Source organism: Adiantum capillus-veneris, chromosome 13 (genome assembly GCF_014529385.1).
Source record: "Adiantum capillus-veneris isolate H3 chromosome 13, ASM1452938v2, whole genome shotgun sequence".
Classification (NCBI taxonomy): Eukaryota; Viridiplantae; Streptophyta; class Polypodiopsida; order Polypodiales; family Pteridaceae; genus Adiantum; species Adiantum capillus-veneris.
The window spans coordinates 54,902,589-54,921,115 of NC_140943.1; the positions used below are offsets into that span (position 1 = coordinate 54,902,589).

The 18,527-nt window shown below is 41.2% G+C and overlaps 1 protein-coding gene across 1 annotated transcript; it reads left to right on the plus strand.

Annotated features, from left to right (window-relative positions):
* Positions 1-1,307: 1,307 nt before the first annotated feature.
* LOC147444026 (uncharacterized) lies at positions 1,308-5,362 on the plus strand. The gene is made up of 6 exons (XM_086528060.1): positions 1,308-1,313; positions 1,358-1,506; positions 1,937-1,943; positions 1,999-2,021; positions 2,107-2,585; positions 4,647-5,362. The coding sequence occupies exons 1-6, from the start codon at positions 1,308-1,310 to the stop codon at positions 4,757-4,759; spliced, it is 777 nt and encodes a 258-aa protein (XP_086384186.1). The 3' UTR covers positions 4,760-5,362.
* The last annotated feature ends 13,165 nt before the right edge of the window (positions 5,363-18,527 follow it).

The window sequence follows — 18,527 nt, forward strand, 5'->3', positions numbered from 1 at the left end:
GATCGACTCAGCTTTTTTGGGCTACCATACTGGCAGCCTTAGCGTTTGCCTGGAACTTGGGGCACACACGTGTCGCTTGCCTAGTGGTTTGAGTGTAGGCCTACTTTTAACCCTATTTGGGAATCCACGTGGTTACGGGTTACTCCATTTGCCCTTTCTCTGGCGCATGAGGTGCGTGAAGGTGGCCCTTGCGCCCCTTCTGTGCTCTTCTACTTCGCGCGTGTCCGCGTCCGGATTCAGGGGGGCTGTGGACCTGGTCTTCTACCGTTTCTCGCTCGTGGAGATTCCTTGCTGGCGTTGGTACAGGGAGTGAAGTCGACGGCCTCGTGCTTGCTTGCATGTGTGCTGATGTTCGTTTGCGATGGAAGGTTTGGTCTCTACACTGTGTGTGACGGTGCCATGTTGTGCCAATCCTCCTCAGATCGCTTCCGAGTTGGCTCATCATTGCGTGATGGCTTTACATGTGGTTCCCAATTCTGGCTATGGACTGCAAGGGGTTTAAATGCATTATTTTTGAGGTTGTAATTGTCAAGTGTTTCTGAGGCTTGCGTGTAAGGTACTGCTCTCTTTCTTGAGCATGTCCTCTGTTATGTTTTGATCCTTCCATGGATTGTCATGTGATATTGTGTTGTGATCAAGTGATCGCCTGATGTGGTGGTGGTGCTCTATTCTCCTGCGTTTACTGTCTGACGCCCCATCTCTCTTTGATAATGTGTGGTGAGTTGTCTATGCTGGGAGGCTCGCAGGTCAGGGTGCTTGGCTTATTCATTGAGATAGCGATGAATTATTTAAAATAGTGTAAGTGGAGATCGCAAAGGTGTGTTGCACATTAATCCATATGGAATTTATCTAAGGTGGTTGAAGATGTTTATGGGCTTCTGTGTGCTCTGCCTTCTTCTTGTTTGTCCACTCTCTCCATCACAGTGGGGTCTTAACCCACTCTATCTGCATTGATGTCGATATTTTGGTACATTCGATGAAGGCTAATTAATGGACCAGTGAGAATGGTGGTGGTGCTTTCTAGCTACTCAACAAACCGTGTGACTGCTTCTAGGTTGTGTCTAAAAGTAAAGAATTGTAGCATGTCGTGACAAAAGCTACAATGCAACATGAGGGGTATTGAGGACGTATCGAAGGACCCACCAAGGCATAGTCGCAAAATCATCAAAGGGCTGTACCGAGCAGGGCCAATTTCAGGAGGGGACCGTTCACCGAAACTGGCAGAGGGAGAGGCCGAGCTCAGAGGGGGGTACTGGCTGATTTCCAATTAGAAGCAGGAGCTCTGCAGCAAGATCACAAGCTGGTGCATGCAGGTGAGCCATACTAGGCAGGCATGCAAGGCAAGTGGAGCTGAGAGCGAGAGAGTGGCTTGCTGCAGGAAAGAGGTTCGGGGCTAATCAGGTTGCCAAGCTACAGGAGGGTGTTGATCTCCAAGCAAGTGAGGTCGCCATGCTCAACTCAGGAGTCATTTGAATCAAAGGGGGCAACTGCGCTAACAACCAAAAGGTGATAAATCAGCTTGTGTTGGGCTTAAGGCATGCTCTTTGAGCGTGAATTTCAGCAGGATATTCAGGTATTCAGAAAGCAGTGTTTGTTCTTGGGGCGTGAGTGCTTGTGAGCAGAGCATGAGCTCATTTGCATACACAGGATCAGTTTATAGATCATGTTCAGCTCTTGCATGCATAGCTTATACAGGTGGGAAATTTCGTTAATTGGGCTGCTCTTTGAAGCTGTTAAGTAGGCAAGCTTTGAGCAAGGATTTTGGTCCGAGAACTCATGCTTTGTAGGACTACAGATCGGCCTTGATTGTGGTGTTGCTATGGCTGACTATGTATATATGGAGTTTGTTATCTTGTTTATGTGTTGAGCCGGGTAGCTATACAGCTGGCGAGAGTTTGGTGCTAGGCTTTGGATCTCTTGGTGTTGTTGCATGCAGGTTGCAGGTGTTATGAGAGATAGGTAGTGTGTTCTCAAACTGCAAGGGAGGCTGAGCTATAGAGGTGCCCCACATTCGCTGACAGGTTTGCCCCGAGTGAAAATTGTGGTCGACTCTAGCTATATAGTCTCTGCTGGCTCTGACATCTGCATTGTGACTATTGGTGCCAGGCAACGTGAGGGTGAGACTCGGCTTTCTCTTCTTGACCGCAATCTCCCTTTGTTCAAATCGATAATTCCTGAGCTTGTGCGACAAAGCCCTGACACCATCCTTCTGACTGTGTCCAATCCTGTGGATATCCTCACCTACCTCTCGTGGAAGCTTTCTGGTCTGCCACCAAATCGTGTTATTGGCACTGGCACAAACCTCGACTCATCACGTCTCCACTTCCTCATCGCGGACAAGATTGATGTGAATGCTCGCAACATCCATGGATACATGGTTGGCGAGCATGGTGACAATTCTGTGCCATTGTGGTTGAGCTTGACGGTTGCTAATGTGCCGGTGCTTAATCTAAATGATAAGAATGGAGTAAAGTACACCAAGGAAACTCTAAAGGAATTTCATGAAGCTGTGGTTGGGAGTGTTGGCTTATTGGCACGACGATTGGGTTTTCTTTATAGATTATGCTTCGTGTGCAGTATGAATGGTAATCCCATGCCTCTGATTTCTCCATTGGGACAATCTCTTGCATTTGCTGTTGTTCTTTTGCTGCTGGTTGGGTGCATTGCTAGGTGAAAGGATTGCTTAAGGCCTTGGTTGGATTCCATGTTGTTGATTGTGTTCTGGATAGTATTGTTCATTGTCTTCTGGTATTTTTTCTCGAGCATGTTTAAAGATTTCTTCTGCTGGTGGTCAGGTGCATCACATGGCAAAAGGTTTGTTGAAGGCTTCAATGTAATTCCATGCTGTTGACTGCGTTCTGAATCGTCTTGTTCACTATGTTCTGATGTTTTTTTTCCCGAGTATGTTTATAGATTTCTAGATGGTAGGAACGTGTTCGTTTGCTGTCGATTGGGTGCATTTGTTTGTGTAAATGCATGAAACTGTTTGGAATGGTTTCTTGTTGCTGATGGTAACATCACTAGATTTTATTCTCGCGTTATCACTTGCCTGTGTTGCCTGTGACCATTGACAGTTGAGAGGGAAAGGAATCTAAAGGCGGGGCAGTCGAGATATGCAGCAACCGTGGATTGAAGGTCTTCTGATCAGTTGTTTTCTTTTGCAGGATGCTGTCTACCGTGTGTGTTTCCTTAGTTTGTGTCTTTTCAGTTCTGTGTGATCTTTTACGTGTGTAATGCTTGGTGTTTGCTGTGTAAGGGATTTTGAAGGTGGGGCTTTATAATGTATGCTGTGTAAACATGCTGAGCTCACATCGAGCATTCCCTTCCCCCTTTCTCTCTCTACTTGTCCCTCTTCTTTTCTCCTCCTCTGTCTAAAAAAATTTCACGAGATTCGAAATGTGGACTCTATCTCGTGTCATGAGCCTATTGACGCAACCTTAGTGTCGATCCCCCCCCCCTCCCCTTCCTCCTCTCTGTGTGTGTGTGTGTGTGTGTGTGTGTGTGTGTGTGTGTGTGTGTGTGTGTTAAGTGAAATCTTCTCTCGGCTAGGTCTTCCCTGTCCTCTCTCTTTTTCTCCCCCCCCCCCTCTCTCTCTCTCTCCCTCTCCCTCCCTCTCTTTGTCCCTGTTAACTCCGTTCGAGCTTGAAAGAATGCAATTTGTGTGCCGTTGGTTTTCTTTATAGTGTCATGCTTTACGATGGGTTGGTGGTGCAATATAGCTTGTCATTGCTAAAGAAAAAGGACATTCACTTTTTCTGCTCTTTCCATTATTGTTTGTCTCAAGTGGCACTGCTCTATATTGGATCGATATAATAAAGTTTCTCACTGCTTCAAAATGCCATTGCTCCTTTTCCCTACTCTCTTCACCTCTGTTTATTGGGTGTGGATGCCACCTTTCCTCCTTTTTGTGCCCCTTTAAAAGACAATGGTTTATTTGTGATATGTGCTATTAGAAAGATGCAATCCCCTCCCCCCTTTTCTGACTCCCTCTTTTTTGTAGTTTTAGTTTGGATAATTGGTGATAGAATTATAGTTCCAAAGTGTTCTCAATCTTTTTTTATTTGTTTGTGTCATGTACACAAAATGAATAAGCGTGTTGAAATATGGCCTATAGCTGTGGTGGTGTGCAAAGCATGGAGATTGACGGTATGGAATATGGGTCTTGTGGTGTTCTTTGTGCTTTTGGTGTTCTTACTTGAACATATTCGTTTTGTAGAGCAAAAAAAAATGTTGTCTTTGCACGTACTGTTCATCCAAAAAGTGGAACTTTCAAACGTGAATGTGTACGCATTGATGCAAGTGAGTCATCTGCAAGCACTTCGACAACTTCTCGCAAGCATAGTGTATATAGTGAACCAAACTTTGCTATCCAACCATCTCTCTTGAAAGGCAAAGCGCAAGCTTGCAGTGCGTTAATTTCTACCTTCTTCTGAAGAAAGTATATACGAGACTGGTTTATCTTTTGCATTTTACAATGTCCCATTCTTTTTCAATAGGTGCATAAGTTGGATGCTCGAAAGCGCAAAAAGCAAAGATGGCTGTCGTTAAGATTGAGACATGGCATATATAAAAGCAAAAATATTGACTATTTACCTCTAGTTTTTTAATATGAATCGGTTGTCATGTTCTTCTGTATTGTTTTGTAGATGCTTTAATTGACATTGAAGAAGATGAAGTGAAAGTCAACCCTTTTTCGCAACAAGAACCTTCTATTGAAGAACATAATGGGCCTTTTTTTGTATATAACGGACCTCTCTGACATCACTCTTAGATTTGCAATTGAGGGCTATGTGCTAAACAATTATGGTACTTACAAGCTTTTCGATCCGAAAATTGTGAAGTTCTTCAAGGCTGATCTTGTGGATTCGCAAAACTCCAACACAATCATTGTCGTCGTCGGTTCATCTTTGATAAGTCAGTTTGCTTCCTTTTTGAGTGTTAGTAGTTTTGTGCGGATAGAGGGTTCTGCAATCAAAACAAAGAACAAGGCAGACGGTGGGACATCGCCTTTCTATCTTTACTTGGATGCTACCTCGATCGTCACTTGTATTGCTTCATTTCCAATTCACTTGAGCTTTTATCCGGAAACGAAGATAAGATTTTTCTTTAGTGAAGCGAATCACTTGTGCATTGAGGTGGTTTTACAAAGTGGACAGCGTAAGAAGCAAAAGAAATTTATCATCGGTGCATGCAACAATGATGGTATGAAACATCGAATATTGGTCACAGACATTGATGGAACTTTGATGGAACTTTATACGTGTATCCCATGCGCGAATCTGCATCAGACTTGAAAAGGTCTGAAATTTGGACACCTTCTGAAGTTTCAAAACTTCAGAGATTGCTGGTTTTGTATCCTAATGACAGTAACAAATTTGTCGCCGAAGAGTATTTGTCTCAAGAAACCAATACACTTCGTACAAAAACAACGATAATAACAAAAGTAAAACGCTTAAGAAAGTCACATCAAAATATTTCTCCCGAAGAACACAAACCATACTTGAACAAGAGATTACGTTTCAGTGATACACCTACAGAAATATATTTAAAAGAAATACAGGATACTTCTTCAAGCTTATGCGAGTATTGCAATAGAATGTTTTTTTGTTACCAAATAACGTTGACGAAAAAAAAAGAAAGCTAGCGACACCTTCACACAAATTTGTGAAGCTTGCAAAAGAAAGAGAAGAAAATCAGCAATAAGTTATAAATCTTTACAAAAAATTGGGTTGAACGACAAGAACGAAACTGTACAAAAACTAAACAAGTTAGAAGAAAGACTGATCGCACCTTGAATACTGTTCTCGAAAATACGAGAGTTAACATATGATGAACAATACGGTTTACGTGGAAGCATTGTGAATGTACTAACAATTACCAAAACACAGGTAAGCTTCTCTCGATTCATCAATGAAGAAAACTCGATTCTCGTAGGTTTAAAGAGAAAACTAGAATACAACCATTGTTATTTGAGCGGACTAGTGCGTCCACTACTCACTCTTGAAGCGCTAAAAGAGCTTCTACATTCTGATCTTTACGCAAAAGAGAACATAAGTTTAAATGAGAATTGGTTACGACATATTACCCCTTGCAAAAGGCACATTCAATTTGTCTCGTAGCGTGCAATGATAACGACGAAGACGATGAGATTTATCACGATATTCTCATTCATCAGTTCACATCGGCACAACAAATCATTGATTACAATGATAAGATCCTACACGTTGCACCTAGTGAAGGAAATCATCCACTTGGTTGATTGAAAGACACGTTCTGTGAAGAACTAGGTTTTTCAAAGATATTCTTCGGTGAATCATGTAAGTATCACGATCTAGCAGTTAAAAACTACCATAAAATTGCAAAATGGGAATTACTTCATGGGGATAGACAATTTGCATTGGATATAGAAAACTTGTTCTTTAAAGCAGTGAAAATAATGACCCAAGAAATTATTTCCTCTATATGGGTTCGTCTAAGAAAGGTTAAACTCGAAGGGACCATTCTTTATGTTGCACGATACAAACGTCGATAGAATTATTCGATCAAAGATAGGTTACAGAGATTACGAAACTTTAAGAACTTCTCCAGATTATAAACAAAAAATAAAATAAAAAATCTTCGCGATGATAAGACAGCTAGGTCCTCCTACCTTTTTTGTCACTTGCTCGTGCAGAGAGACGCTGGAAAGAATTAATCAATTGTTTAAAAAAACTCTCTCTTATAACTAAAGATGAAAACGAAACAGAAAATTCTTACATTAGACACCTCGTGCGATCGGGCTCGATTACATGTTCTAGATATTATTTACACAGATTTCGAAGCTTGAAAAAACTACTCAACAAAGACAACAACATACTAGGAGGAAAAGTAAAAGACTACTTTTTTGTGACCGAATTCCAAAGTCGTGGCAGTCAACACGATCATGGTCTAATATGGATTGAAAATGCGCCTCAGCTAATTGACACAGATGCAAATAGCGTAACGACATTCATTGAAAAATGCATTAGCACTGACAAGAACCTTCTTCAAGAAGATTTGAGAGATGTTCAACAACACGCACATCGAAAAACTTGTTCGAAAAAAGAAAACAGACGTCGTTTTGATTTTCCCCGATACCCAATGCCTTATACTTGTATACTTAAACCATTGTAAGAAAAAAAAAAACATAACAAACAACACAAAAAAATTCTTAAGAGAATCAAAGAACTCCTCGAAACAACCAAAGTTGAAGAATTACCAATTGATTTCAAGAATTGGCTCAAAAAATTAGATCTTTCTTTCGACGATTACATATTAGCAATTCGATCAAAAATTGTAATGCCGACCGTGCTAATGACACGAAGAACAAGAGACATTTTTACAAACAATTTCAATCCAAAAATTTCAGAATTATGGAATGCTAACACTGACATCCAATACATAGTGAACGCATATGGTGCTGCTGCATACTGCTCATCATACATAACAAAAATGGATAGCACATTGATAACAGCTATTAAAGCTGAAATCGATATTTGTATCGCAAATAATTCCAACACTGTTGAAAGATTACGGTGCATTGGAAATACGATTTTAAATATGCAACAATTGAGTGCACAATAAACTGTTTATATTGTTTTGTCTTCACCTTTGCACAATTCTACCAGAGAATTTATTTTCATCAATACAAATTCTCCAGACCAACGTTTACTCATTTTAAAAAGAAAAGCAAGACTAAAACAATTAGATCCAAACAGCAAGGACATATTTTTCGAAAACATCGTCGATAAATACAGCAAAAGACCAACGTACTTGCATAATATCTACCTGGCAGAACTTTGCTCGTGCTACAAGCATTATGGACCCAAAATTATTTCATTGAAAGATAACCGAATCATTCGTTATGTTCGATATGACAAGCATATTTACCTTGGAACAATGCTTGTTATATTTACCTTGGAACAATGACGAGAATTAGCACCTTCATTGCTCTGGAACATGGGAAGATATATATTAACGTCATCTAGATCTTGTATCCTACAACGAGAAAAAATTCAACAAAGATATTATAGATAAAAATAGTATCTCACAAATTGCAACAACATCGACATCATGCTCCTTTGCTTCTTCACTCAAAAATATGCACGACAACATCGCTTTGAATCTTCCAGACTTGAACACTACCAACAATAGAAAACTAGCAATAACAAAGCTGATTGCAATTTCAAATAAACAATTGAACGAAGGCTTACAAATGCTAAATACCCGGCAACGTCTTTTGTTTGATGATATCATGCTGGGAAAACGAACAAATCCAAACAAAGCAATACACCTGTTTCTTACCAGAGGTGTTGAACTGGTAAAACATTTTTACTGTTGCTATTGGTTCAAGGCTTGTTGCGGCACTACAATTTTAAATTGCCTACAAACATTGAATCTACTAAACTTTTATTGATGGCGTATACTAGAAAAGCAACATTCAATATTGGTGAAACCACAATACATTCTGCTCTCTGTCTTCCACTGATAGCGAGTGACCAAACCTCGTTGAGCGCGAAAAAATTAGATGAACTCTCTTCATAGTATGTGAATTTACAATTAGTGGTTATTGATGAGATCTCCCTCGTTGGACGAAATCTATTCGAATAAGCTGATGCACAACTTCGTGCTATAAAAAGAATACATGATAAACCATTTGCAGGCATAGACGTTATCCTATGTGGAGATCTTTGTCAAGCAAGTCCTGTTCGTGATAGCTGGATCTTCTCATACCACAAAAACATACTCGACACATTGCTCGTTTCATTGTGGCACTCACATATCAAACAATACAAACTAACACAACCAATGCGACAAGAAAATATAAGATTCATTAAAATTTTAAATCGAATACGTAAAAGTGAACACACAGAGGAAGATATTAGACACTTGAACGATTCTTATTGCCGTGAACCACCTTCATTGAGTAACTATTCTTATTTGTTTTACGATAATAAAAGCAAAGACGTGTATAACAACTACATATTTGAAGCCACACCAGGAATGCCAGATATATTTGAAGCTACTGACAGAAAGTCGAAAAGTTACCAAAAAAATGTAAAGATTCCAGAAGATTCAAAACAATGTAGAGGGTTGCAAAAAACCTTGCATTTGAAACCAAACTTACTCGTAGAACTGTGCGCCGAAAACTTAAACATTACATATGGGCTTGTAAATGGAGCCGATGGACTTCACAAGAGTCATTCATAGACATCGAACAAAAAAATAATTTGGATTGAGTTTTACAACGTCAGAGTAGGTCAACGTACAAGATTTGAGAACCAACATCTCTTCACAGAATTTATATCGAGAAAATGGACTCCCATAAGAAAAATCACAAGAGAGTTCCAAGTCGAAAAAAATATGTTGAATGTCGTATCAAGAACACAATATCCTGTCCAACATGCATCAGCTCGAACTATTTATAGATCTCAAGGATTGACACTTCACACATTGGTCTTCGACCCTTCAAAAATAAAAAGCCATGGACTGATATATACAGCGTTGTCACGCATTAAAAATCCTCAAAACCTGTTTCTCCTCTCTAGAATTGACTCGAAGCAAATAAAAACAGATAAGATAGTGTTATAAGAAATAAAACGCCAGAAACAGGAAGCAACATGGAAAATCGTAAATAGAAACTTGAGAGACTTCGCAAAGAACAATATCATTATTCAATCTATAAACACAGTGTCCATATCTGCGCATTACTCTGACATAATAAAAGACATGAGCCTTATGTCATGAGACATTCTGTGCATCCAAGAAACACACACAGAAAAACCAAGAAACACATTTTTTGAATTTGAATATATATCCTCTGAAGGACCATCAGGTGTTCTTATGCTGCACAGGAGTATGTCCCTACGGTTTTTAGAAAAGAAAAGAAGTACGAATCTTTGGAGATGCCTTATTAATAAAGAAGGAAAGATCGAGTCGACCTTGCAGAGGGAAGTGAACCGGGGGGGGGGGGGGGGGGGGGGGTCGTCGTCGCTGCAGGATGCAATGTGTTGGCCTCCATCAAGACACTCGCCTCCACAATCGCGCTGCAGAAGGTCCTGCAAATGACGGACAGAGAATCCCTTTTTTTAAATTGCAAGCGAGAGATTGGGAGCACCTTGAGGCGTTGCTGTGGGGGTTAAGGGAGGAGGCTTGAAGCGCACTATGTCTGAAGTTCGATTATTTTCGCAAGCAATCAAAGTTTTATTGAATGTGGTAGGAATTGTGAATCCTCAGTGAAGGTATTCGGGAAGATTTCCATGAATAGAATTAGAAACCTACGAGTAGGAGTAAGTATCGCTTTGTTGACACAAATATATTAATAACAGATGGAATCGAAATTGTTTCATCGAGCATGTCTATTGTAAGCAACAAAAAATTAAACATCGTTTCATTATACAGACATCCTTCATTGAAAATCTCATCCCTTTACGAAGCATTGAAGAAAATTTTGCACGCATTGGATATGACCACGGAAACCATTATTGCAAGAGATTTGAATATAGATGCAAACAGTAGCAATAATTGTTATATCTCTCTACAACATTACATGGCACTGTATGGATTCAGAAAAATAATCAAAGAACCAACAACAATAAATTACTCAACATTGGATCACATTTGGCTCAACTCAAGAGCAAACAAATTCTCATGCGAGACAAACTATAGTTATTGGTCTGATCATTCCATCACTTACATTATCTTGCCACTGACACATGGCAGGCCCTTGTGAAGTTTAGCTTCACTTCTCGCCTTGTTCCAAATTGACTAGACATACTCGCTAGAGCACCTCCGGGGTAGGAAGTTAAAAAAATTCATTAGTTTGTTTGGAGATTCCAATGGCCCGTACGTGCCCCCTTTCCTCACTACCCCTTTTGTAGCGTCAAACACCTTCCTCAATAACCTTGCTATGGACCTTGTTCTTTCACTAACGCCTCTTGCATCGTCTAATGCCTTCTGCAATACACTTGTTGTCACCCCCTCCTCGAAAGTGCCACCCGTTGCTCCCCTTCCTTCGTACCCTTCCCATCACCTCCAGGCCTTTCCCCCACACCCCCACAAGAGTGAGAAGAGGCGGCAAGGCAAGTTGGACCAACACAGGTGTGGCATGGCATGGTGGCAAAGTAGAGAGAGAGAGAGAGAGAGAGAGAGAGAGAGAGAGAGAGAGAGAGAGAGAGAGAGAGAGAGAGAGAGAGAGAGAGAGAGATCAATGTCTCATAGTGGGAAGATACAAGCATGCCTTCCACGTTTTCGGGGGATCTAGGTTTGCGAGGTGAGCCGAGTCAGCATTTGGTTTCTTGCTGTGGGAAAAGAGAGAGGAAGAAGATGCAAAATACCACACAATAAACTAACAGCCACTTTGTCAAATAAAACGAAGCATAAAACACTTGAAATTGATAGCATAGATGAGATTCGATGCTTGGTTGCCAAGGCGGGCCGTTAACGACACAATTAGTTAAATTAAATGAATTTTAAGGAGTTTAAGCTCCTTTCAAAATGTCAAAACAAGCTTATCAATAGGATTAGCAGAACATTAGCGGGTGATGACGGAGAGAGCGGTGGAAAACCTGTCGTTTTGAGCTCTCTCTGCCAAAACTTTGAAATCTCTCTCCTCTTTCCCTGCTTATTCCCATTGATGTAGAGTGTGTAAGAGATATGGGAGGTTAAGGATGAATGAAAGAGACAAATCAAAAACTTAGGATATCTGTCTACTGTGGAGCTTAAGCTCCTTACAAGCGCATAATAGAGGTTAGCGGTTTTGATTATGAGGGAGATCAGCTAGGGCGGTGAGGAAAACTCAGAGAGCATAGGATAAGTAATATTATGGTTACTTAAACATGAGAGAGAGAGAGAGAGAGAGAGAGAGAGAGAGAGAGAGAGAGAGAGAGAGAGAGAGAGAGAGAGTAGGTTGTAGGCTCCAAATTGCCGAGAGTGTTTTCCTTTTTCGAAAAATGAACCTTGGAAGCCAAACACCATCTCTTCTACTACACGTGCATCACTCAAAATCATGTTTCAACTTCTCTTCTCCAAGGGTCTTAATTATAAAGACATCCGCAGTCATGTACCTAAGGTCAATGACGAACCCTATCTCTCATAAAGTGGTAGGTGCTTCACCCATGTAGGGAACACTTGATTTTGTGCTAGTTGTATGCTAGTAAGATTGGACTCAAGTTAAATGACAGCTAGTCTCTCGACCTGCATTGTAACATTTAATGGCCTAAAAACTTGTGTGTAGCGGAAATTAGCATGAACATAGTGGGCATTTCATTAGAATAGATTCCTAATGAGAACTACAAGAGTGCTTGGGTGGAGAGAGCAACAAAAAGCATAACACCTAGTTAGATAGCATGAACAATACTTTCAAAAGAGAGAGAAATTAAGCTATTGACAACAGTTGAGGACCGGATTTACATGGAACCGGTCCCCCCTCCAAAAGGCTTTGTATTATGGTTTCTCCCATCAAGAGAGACATTGTACAATACAATTCTTTGTGTTCCTTCAAGACTAGCTAGTGCAATGAAGATGAAAGCTTCATGCACCAAGCAAAACACTTCTCAAACACAACATCAATTATCTCCGGTCTCAGACCCAAGACCTCACACACTTTCGAAGATGGTGAGAGCTAGCGGGGTATGAGAGTAGATTGAGAGGAAGGAGTAGTCTTACGAGAAAGATGTACATCTCCTCACATAATCACTCATATTAGCATAGCTTAGCTTAGTAATTAGCATGGTAGATGAGATGAGCATGCATTGAAGCTTGGCTCTTGGTTGAATTTGCATCACAAAGCCAAGAGTTGTTGGTGTAGGCCTCCCTTCTCACAAACTTGGAGTAGGTGATAAGCTTTCCATTAAAGCTTGAGAAGGAGAGAGAGTCTTCTTTACTTCACACATGAGATTGTGTGAGTGTGTGTGTGATAATGCCTTGCAAAAATCAGCCCCCTCTCTCTCTTGGTCGACCCCTCTTGCTATTTGATCATGCTCCACTCTCATTGGACCTCCCTCGGGCTAGCCAATGATAATTAAACAGTATAAGTGATAGCCTTTTGACATGTGTCCCCCTTTCCCCTTTTGTGAGAGCTTGATGTAATTAATAAATGCAACTAAACTCTCATTGGACCCGTTTGCCTCCTGGCCAATAGGAATCAGGCAAGCCATTGGGCTGCTGAATGCTCATTGGACCCCTTGGGAGACTGTCCAATAGTCTTCTAGAGAGCTTAATTCTCATTGGTTCTTTTATTAAGTGTTTTTAAATTAATTAAACTAGATTTACTCTAGCCTAATTCTCATTGGTCCACCTCCAAGGCCATCCAATAGGAATTGGGTACACCTTGTGGGCATCTGGGCTAGGGAGCTGACATGTGTCCCTCATTCCCTTTGTGTAAAGGGAGCTTGTGTGTGTGTGTGTGTGTGTGTGTGTGTGTGTGTGTGACTTTCTCTCTCATCCCCTACAAGCAAGGCTCGCCCCCTCCTATGTAAGGATTTGTAAAGACTTTTGGGACACACACAAAGCATCCAATTCTCCCCATGGTTGACCTTTGGACACAACCTTTGAATTTTGGAACCTTAGCATTTTGGAAGTCACTAGAAAACGTGCTAAACCACTCACGATGCGACGTGACATTGAAAGTAGCATCTGAATCTAGTAACCAATAAGAAGACAATGTGTAATCCGATATGCAATCCATAGACATAAGATCGTCTGAAGACAAGCTAGATGTAAATGTGACATCGCCGTCACAAGCATACTCAGTAACCACCGTACTGATCTCACTAGCATCTGTCATGTCCAAATCTGCATCACGTATCTGTCACCTCCGTTGTCTCAAACGCCTGAAACATCGACGCCTAATGTGCCCTCTATGTCCACAATGTTAACATGTCAAGTCTCTATGCCGTCGAGACTTGCGTGTGGGACCAATCTCTTCCATGGACATATAAGTGGGACTAGACTCCCCTGTAGACATGGGTGTCGCGTACATAGCATGTAAACTCTTCCATAAAGCATGAGTTGTAGTCTCTCTCGAGACCTGCCAGTAAACAAACTCAACCAGATGCAAACAAATCGTGGCTAACTCATCAAGATCCTGCCAATCATCATCACTCATAGACTTGGGCCTTGCTGATAAACCACGCAAGGGTATATTCTGCCCCAAATCTGCCAATGCAACAAGCATATGCTCCTTCCAAGCAACAAAATCTGCACCATCAAACTGTGTCAGACCATAATGCTAAAAGTCAAATGAAAAATCAGCCATAATGCTCACAAAAGAGCAACCAACAACGAGTAGCAAATGTCAACCAAATCAGCCCTAAACTGGCTCGAATCGCATCAACAAAAGTCTGCAAATATGGCTGCAAATCAGCCCCAAAACAGCCCCAAAATTCAGCTCTTAAACAAGTACATAAACAAGTCACAAATGTGTCCCAGATCAGCCTACAACTGAGCCATACATGGACACCTACAAAGAGGAAACAATGGCTGAAAATTCAGCGCCCAAATAAGCCCTCAAATCTTCCTGTAAACTTGTAAACCTGTAGCTGAAACCTGCTGAAAAACCTCAAGCCATTAGTGCTCGAATCCGGCTACCCAGCTCGTAGCCACACAAGCATACATCACAACATTCACTCTTGTGAGTGTGTCAAGATAACTGTACGCCTGTCAAACCGTGAGCTAATTACCAAGCCCACATTGTGCGGTATCGATACATACACACGTACAAATCTCCCACCTGCAGAGAACACCGCACGCAAATACTGAGTGCAACCTGCAATCTCTACCTAGATCGCATAAATGATGCGCATAAAACTCCTGGGAAAATTTGGCCAGAGTTTCGTCAGTAAAACGGCCACAAAACCAGTAACCAAGCTCAAAACCATGAGCAACTAAAGCGCATCAAACCGCACTCCAAATGCATGCACCAATCTCCACACTTTGCATACATCATTGCAAACACCTGCAAATCTAGTACACAAATATCTGCTCTACCTGTGACTGCCAAAAAACATGCTCGAGGCATACATTGCCGAGCTCAAAATGCAATCACATTAGTCTCCCTGAGCATCAAACCACATAAGGCATACATCGTATCCTCCCACCTGTGAGGAAACTTGCAGCAAATATCACTCTCACATCTAAGAGCAAACCATGTGTGGAATCCTAGACACACAATAAACAACTGTTGCTGCAAAAAATTCAGCGTTCAGAATTTTAAAATTTTGATATGACGAGCGCGTCCGGAGCGTGCCAAAACCTCAAGGTAGACTCCTGGATCACATGTATCCGAGTCCGGGTGTGAAAGCTATGCCAAAAACCTCCGTTTCGACCCAAAAACGCAACATAAACTACCAAAAGAGGGCTGAAAAATGCAGCTCCTCAACCGTAGCTTGAATGAGGTTTCTGATGGCTCGAATGGCTTCGAAAGGGGGGTAAAACGCCAAGACACCTGGTGGAAACGCTCTCGGAAAGCTGAATTTGCCGATGCCGAAGTCGAACCCTGTGTGCACTCTTGAAAGTGCGCGCGCGCGGACGCGAAAACAAGAAGCACAAAACCTCGCTCTGATACCAATTGAAGGGGATCGGAGAGCACCACAAACAGAGAGTGAGAGAGAGAAGGAGACACATGACACACAGATATGGGTGGGGAGACTCAAAAGAGTGAGCAGCCCCCTATACACTTATGCTATGTATAAGGTATACAAGTCAGTGGGCGCCCAGACTCTGTGCGACCGGGTAAGGCACAGGTGCCTATACCCCAACAGTCTTAATGGGCTGAACCTTAGGGTCTTTTTAGCCCATTGTTACACATGGCTCTTTTGCAGATGGCCTCCCCTTTGGATCCCTATTTTCCCTCCTTTGGATCCCTACTGTGGCCGGTCTGCTAGCTTAACCAATATTCTAGCTTTTTCTCCCCTGGCACTTCCCCATATTAAATGATCAGTTTAACATGAGAAAATCATTTAGGAGAATTAGATATTGATCATTATGACATTACCTCTCTCTTAAAATCATAGTCGTCTTCGACTATGGGGTAGAGAAGATAAAGAATATTCACTAGTCCTTTTCTTAGCGGGTAGAGGATCCCTATGTTACCCTACGACATCATTCCACAATGGATGACTAGTCCATTTGGTGCTTGAGACCCTGAGGCTGCTGCAAGCATGTCTTCACATTAGTCCTATCAATCTTCCATAGTAGAGTGACAAGCTCTACTTGGTGTTTGGGAGACGTCGTCTCTGTAAACTTGATCTAAGCATGCATACTACTTCATTTTTGTACACAATAAAGAAAAAGAGAGTCTTATAAGACAAAAAATTTGTTCATTTTTAACATTTTGTACATTTGCTTACTCTTGGGAAGTATTGTAAGCATTGCCAAGGTTTAGGTTATCCTTTAATTGTATGCCTTGCATCCATCTAGCATCTTCAAAAGGATAATTTTTAAACTTAATAAGATATCGTCGGATAGTCTTACCACCTCTTAGTACCTTGTCTTCATGTCCGAGAATGGACTCGGGCTGCAACACCTCTTCTTGGTCCTCGATCTCCGGTGGGTCTTCAATAGTTGGTTATTGATGTGGCTCTTCTTTGTAAGGCTTTAATAGGCTCACATGCAAAGCATTGTGTATGAGCCAATGATTGGGCTACTTGAGTTGATAGGCCATCTCATTGATTGGCCTAAGAATCTGGAAGGGACCATAGTACCTTTTTGCTAGTTTAGCATAGTACTTTTGGTGTTCCGTAGGATTCTTGCCCGTCGTGTGCCTTAATCGAGCCTTGGGAAATTTTAATAAGACCCAATCATTTTCTTTAAAATCTTGGGCTCTTCGGTGCTTGTCAGCAACAGCCTTTTGCCTTTGTTGTGAGATAGATATAGCATCCTTAATCTTTTGAAAAGATTCTTGTAGGTCTCGTCTATACTCATATGCAACGAAGATCTTCCCATGTACCTTAAGTAGCAAGTGACTTTTTGATCTTCCCTCAATTACCTCGAAAGGTGCTTTTACTGTGGAAGTATGTACAATGTTATTGTAAGCATATTCCATTAAGGGTAAGTACTTCTCCCATTGGGATCTTTGATCTACTTCCGTTACATAGGCTTTTAGTGGATCGAGAATTGTTAGGTTAGCTATTTCACTTTGGCCATCTGTTTGTGGATGATAGGCCAAAGAGAAGTTTAGCCTTGTCCCTAAATTCTCAAAGAGACCCTTCCAGAAATTACTGGTCATTCTAGGATCCCTATCCGACACTATGGACATTGGCAAGCCATGATACTTGAGAATTTGTGAAATGAAGAGGGTTGCCATTTGATGGGCTTTGATAGTCTTTTTGACAGGTATAAAATGAGCTTGTTTACTGAACCTGTATACTATCGTCCATATTCCCGTATTCCCATGGATAGACTTAGGCAATCCAAAGATAAAATCCATGGATATGCTCTCCCATGGTGAATTAGGGATTGGCAAGGGTTGAAGCAATCCAAGTTGCTTCCCTCTATCAAATTTTGTCTTTTGGCATACCACACATTTAGAAACATACTCTTGTATGTTCGCTTTCATGGTAGGCCAATAGAAATATGTTTCAATTCCCTTTAGGGTAGACTCAATCCCTCTATGCCCAGCGTAAGGAGGAGCATGAGATTCATACATTACTTTCTCACGTAGTGAGTTAGTAACGCATAGTCTATTGCCATAGAGAAGATAACCATCTTGTAAAGTAAATGGTTCTTCTTTCTTCCCTAATGCAAGGGCTGAAATCACATATCTAAAATCGGGATCAATAGCATACTCATCTATCATTGAAGATAGATCATTGTGAGTTTCTATGGAAACCACATTCACTCTCGGCCGTCTTGAGAGTGCATCGGCTACTTGATTATGCTTGCCAGCAATGTGAGCAATATGAAAATGAAATTGTGAAAGGAAATTTGCCCACCTCATTTGTTTGTTGGAGATCTTGGTTTGCGTCATGAAGTACTTAAGACTTTGGTGATCCGTTCGCAGAATGAAAGGAGTCCCCAATAAATAGTGCTTCCATGAGTCTAAGGCATGTAGAACTGTAAGGAGTTCCTTTTCATACATGCCTAGAGCTTGCTCAACAGGGTCGAGCCTTCGGCTTTCATAGCCTATGGCATGCCCTTCTTGGAGAAAAACAACGCCAAGGCAATCACCACAAGCATCACATTGGACCTCAAATGGTTTTGAGAGATCCGGTAGTGTAAGCACAGGTTGAGAGATAAGCTTTTCTTTAAGCTTTTCGAAAGAATTGTTCTCCTTAGCAGACCATGTATACCTAATGCTTTTCTTTGTTAGGTCATGTAATGGTCCCGCAATTTGTGAGAATTTTTCTATGAAGCATCTATAGTATGCACACATACCTATAAAGCTTCTTAGTTCATGAAGATTCCTTGGTTTAGGCCATCCTTTTATTACCTCTAACTTTGATGGATCCATTTGGATGCCATCTTGAGAGATAATGTGACCTAAATACTGAATCTCTTGCAAGAAAAAT

Excerpts from the sequence above, each read along its gene's own strand:
- LOC147444026 (XM_086528060.1), top strand. Across the intron at positions 2,022-2,106 it reads TGCCCCACATTCGCTGACAG|GCAACGTGAGGGTGAGACTC; the intron begins GTTTGCCCCGAG and ends TATTGGTGCCAG. Across the intron at positions 2,586-4,646 it reads CTTCGTGTGCAGTATGAATG|ATGCTTTAATTGACATTGAA; the intron begins GTAATCCCATGC and ends ATTGTTTTGTAG.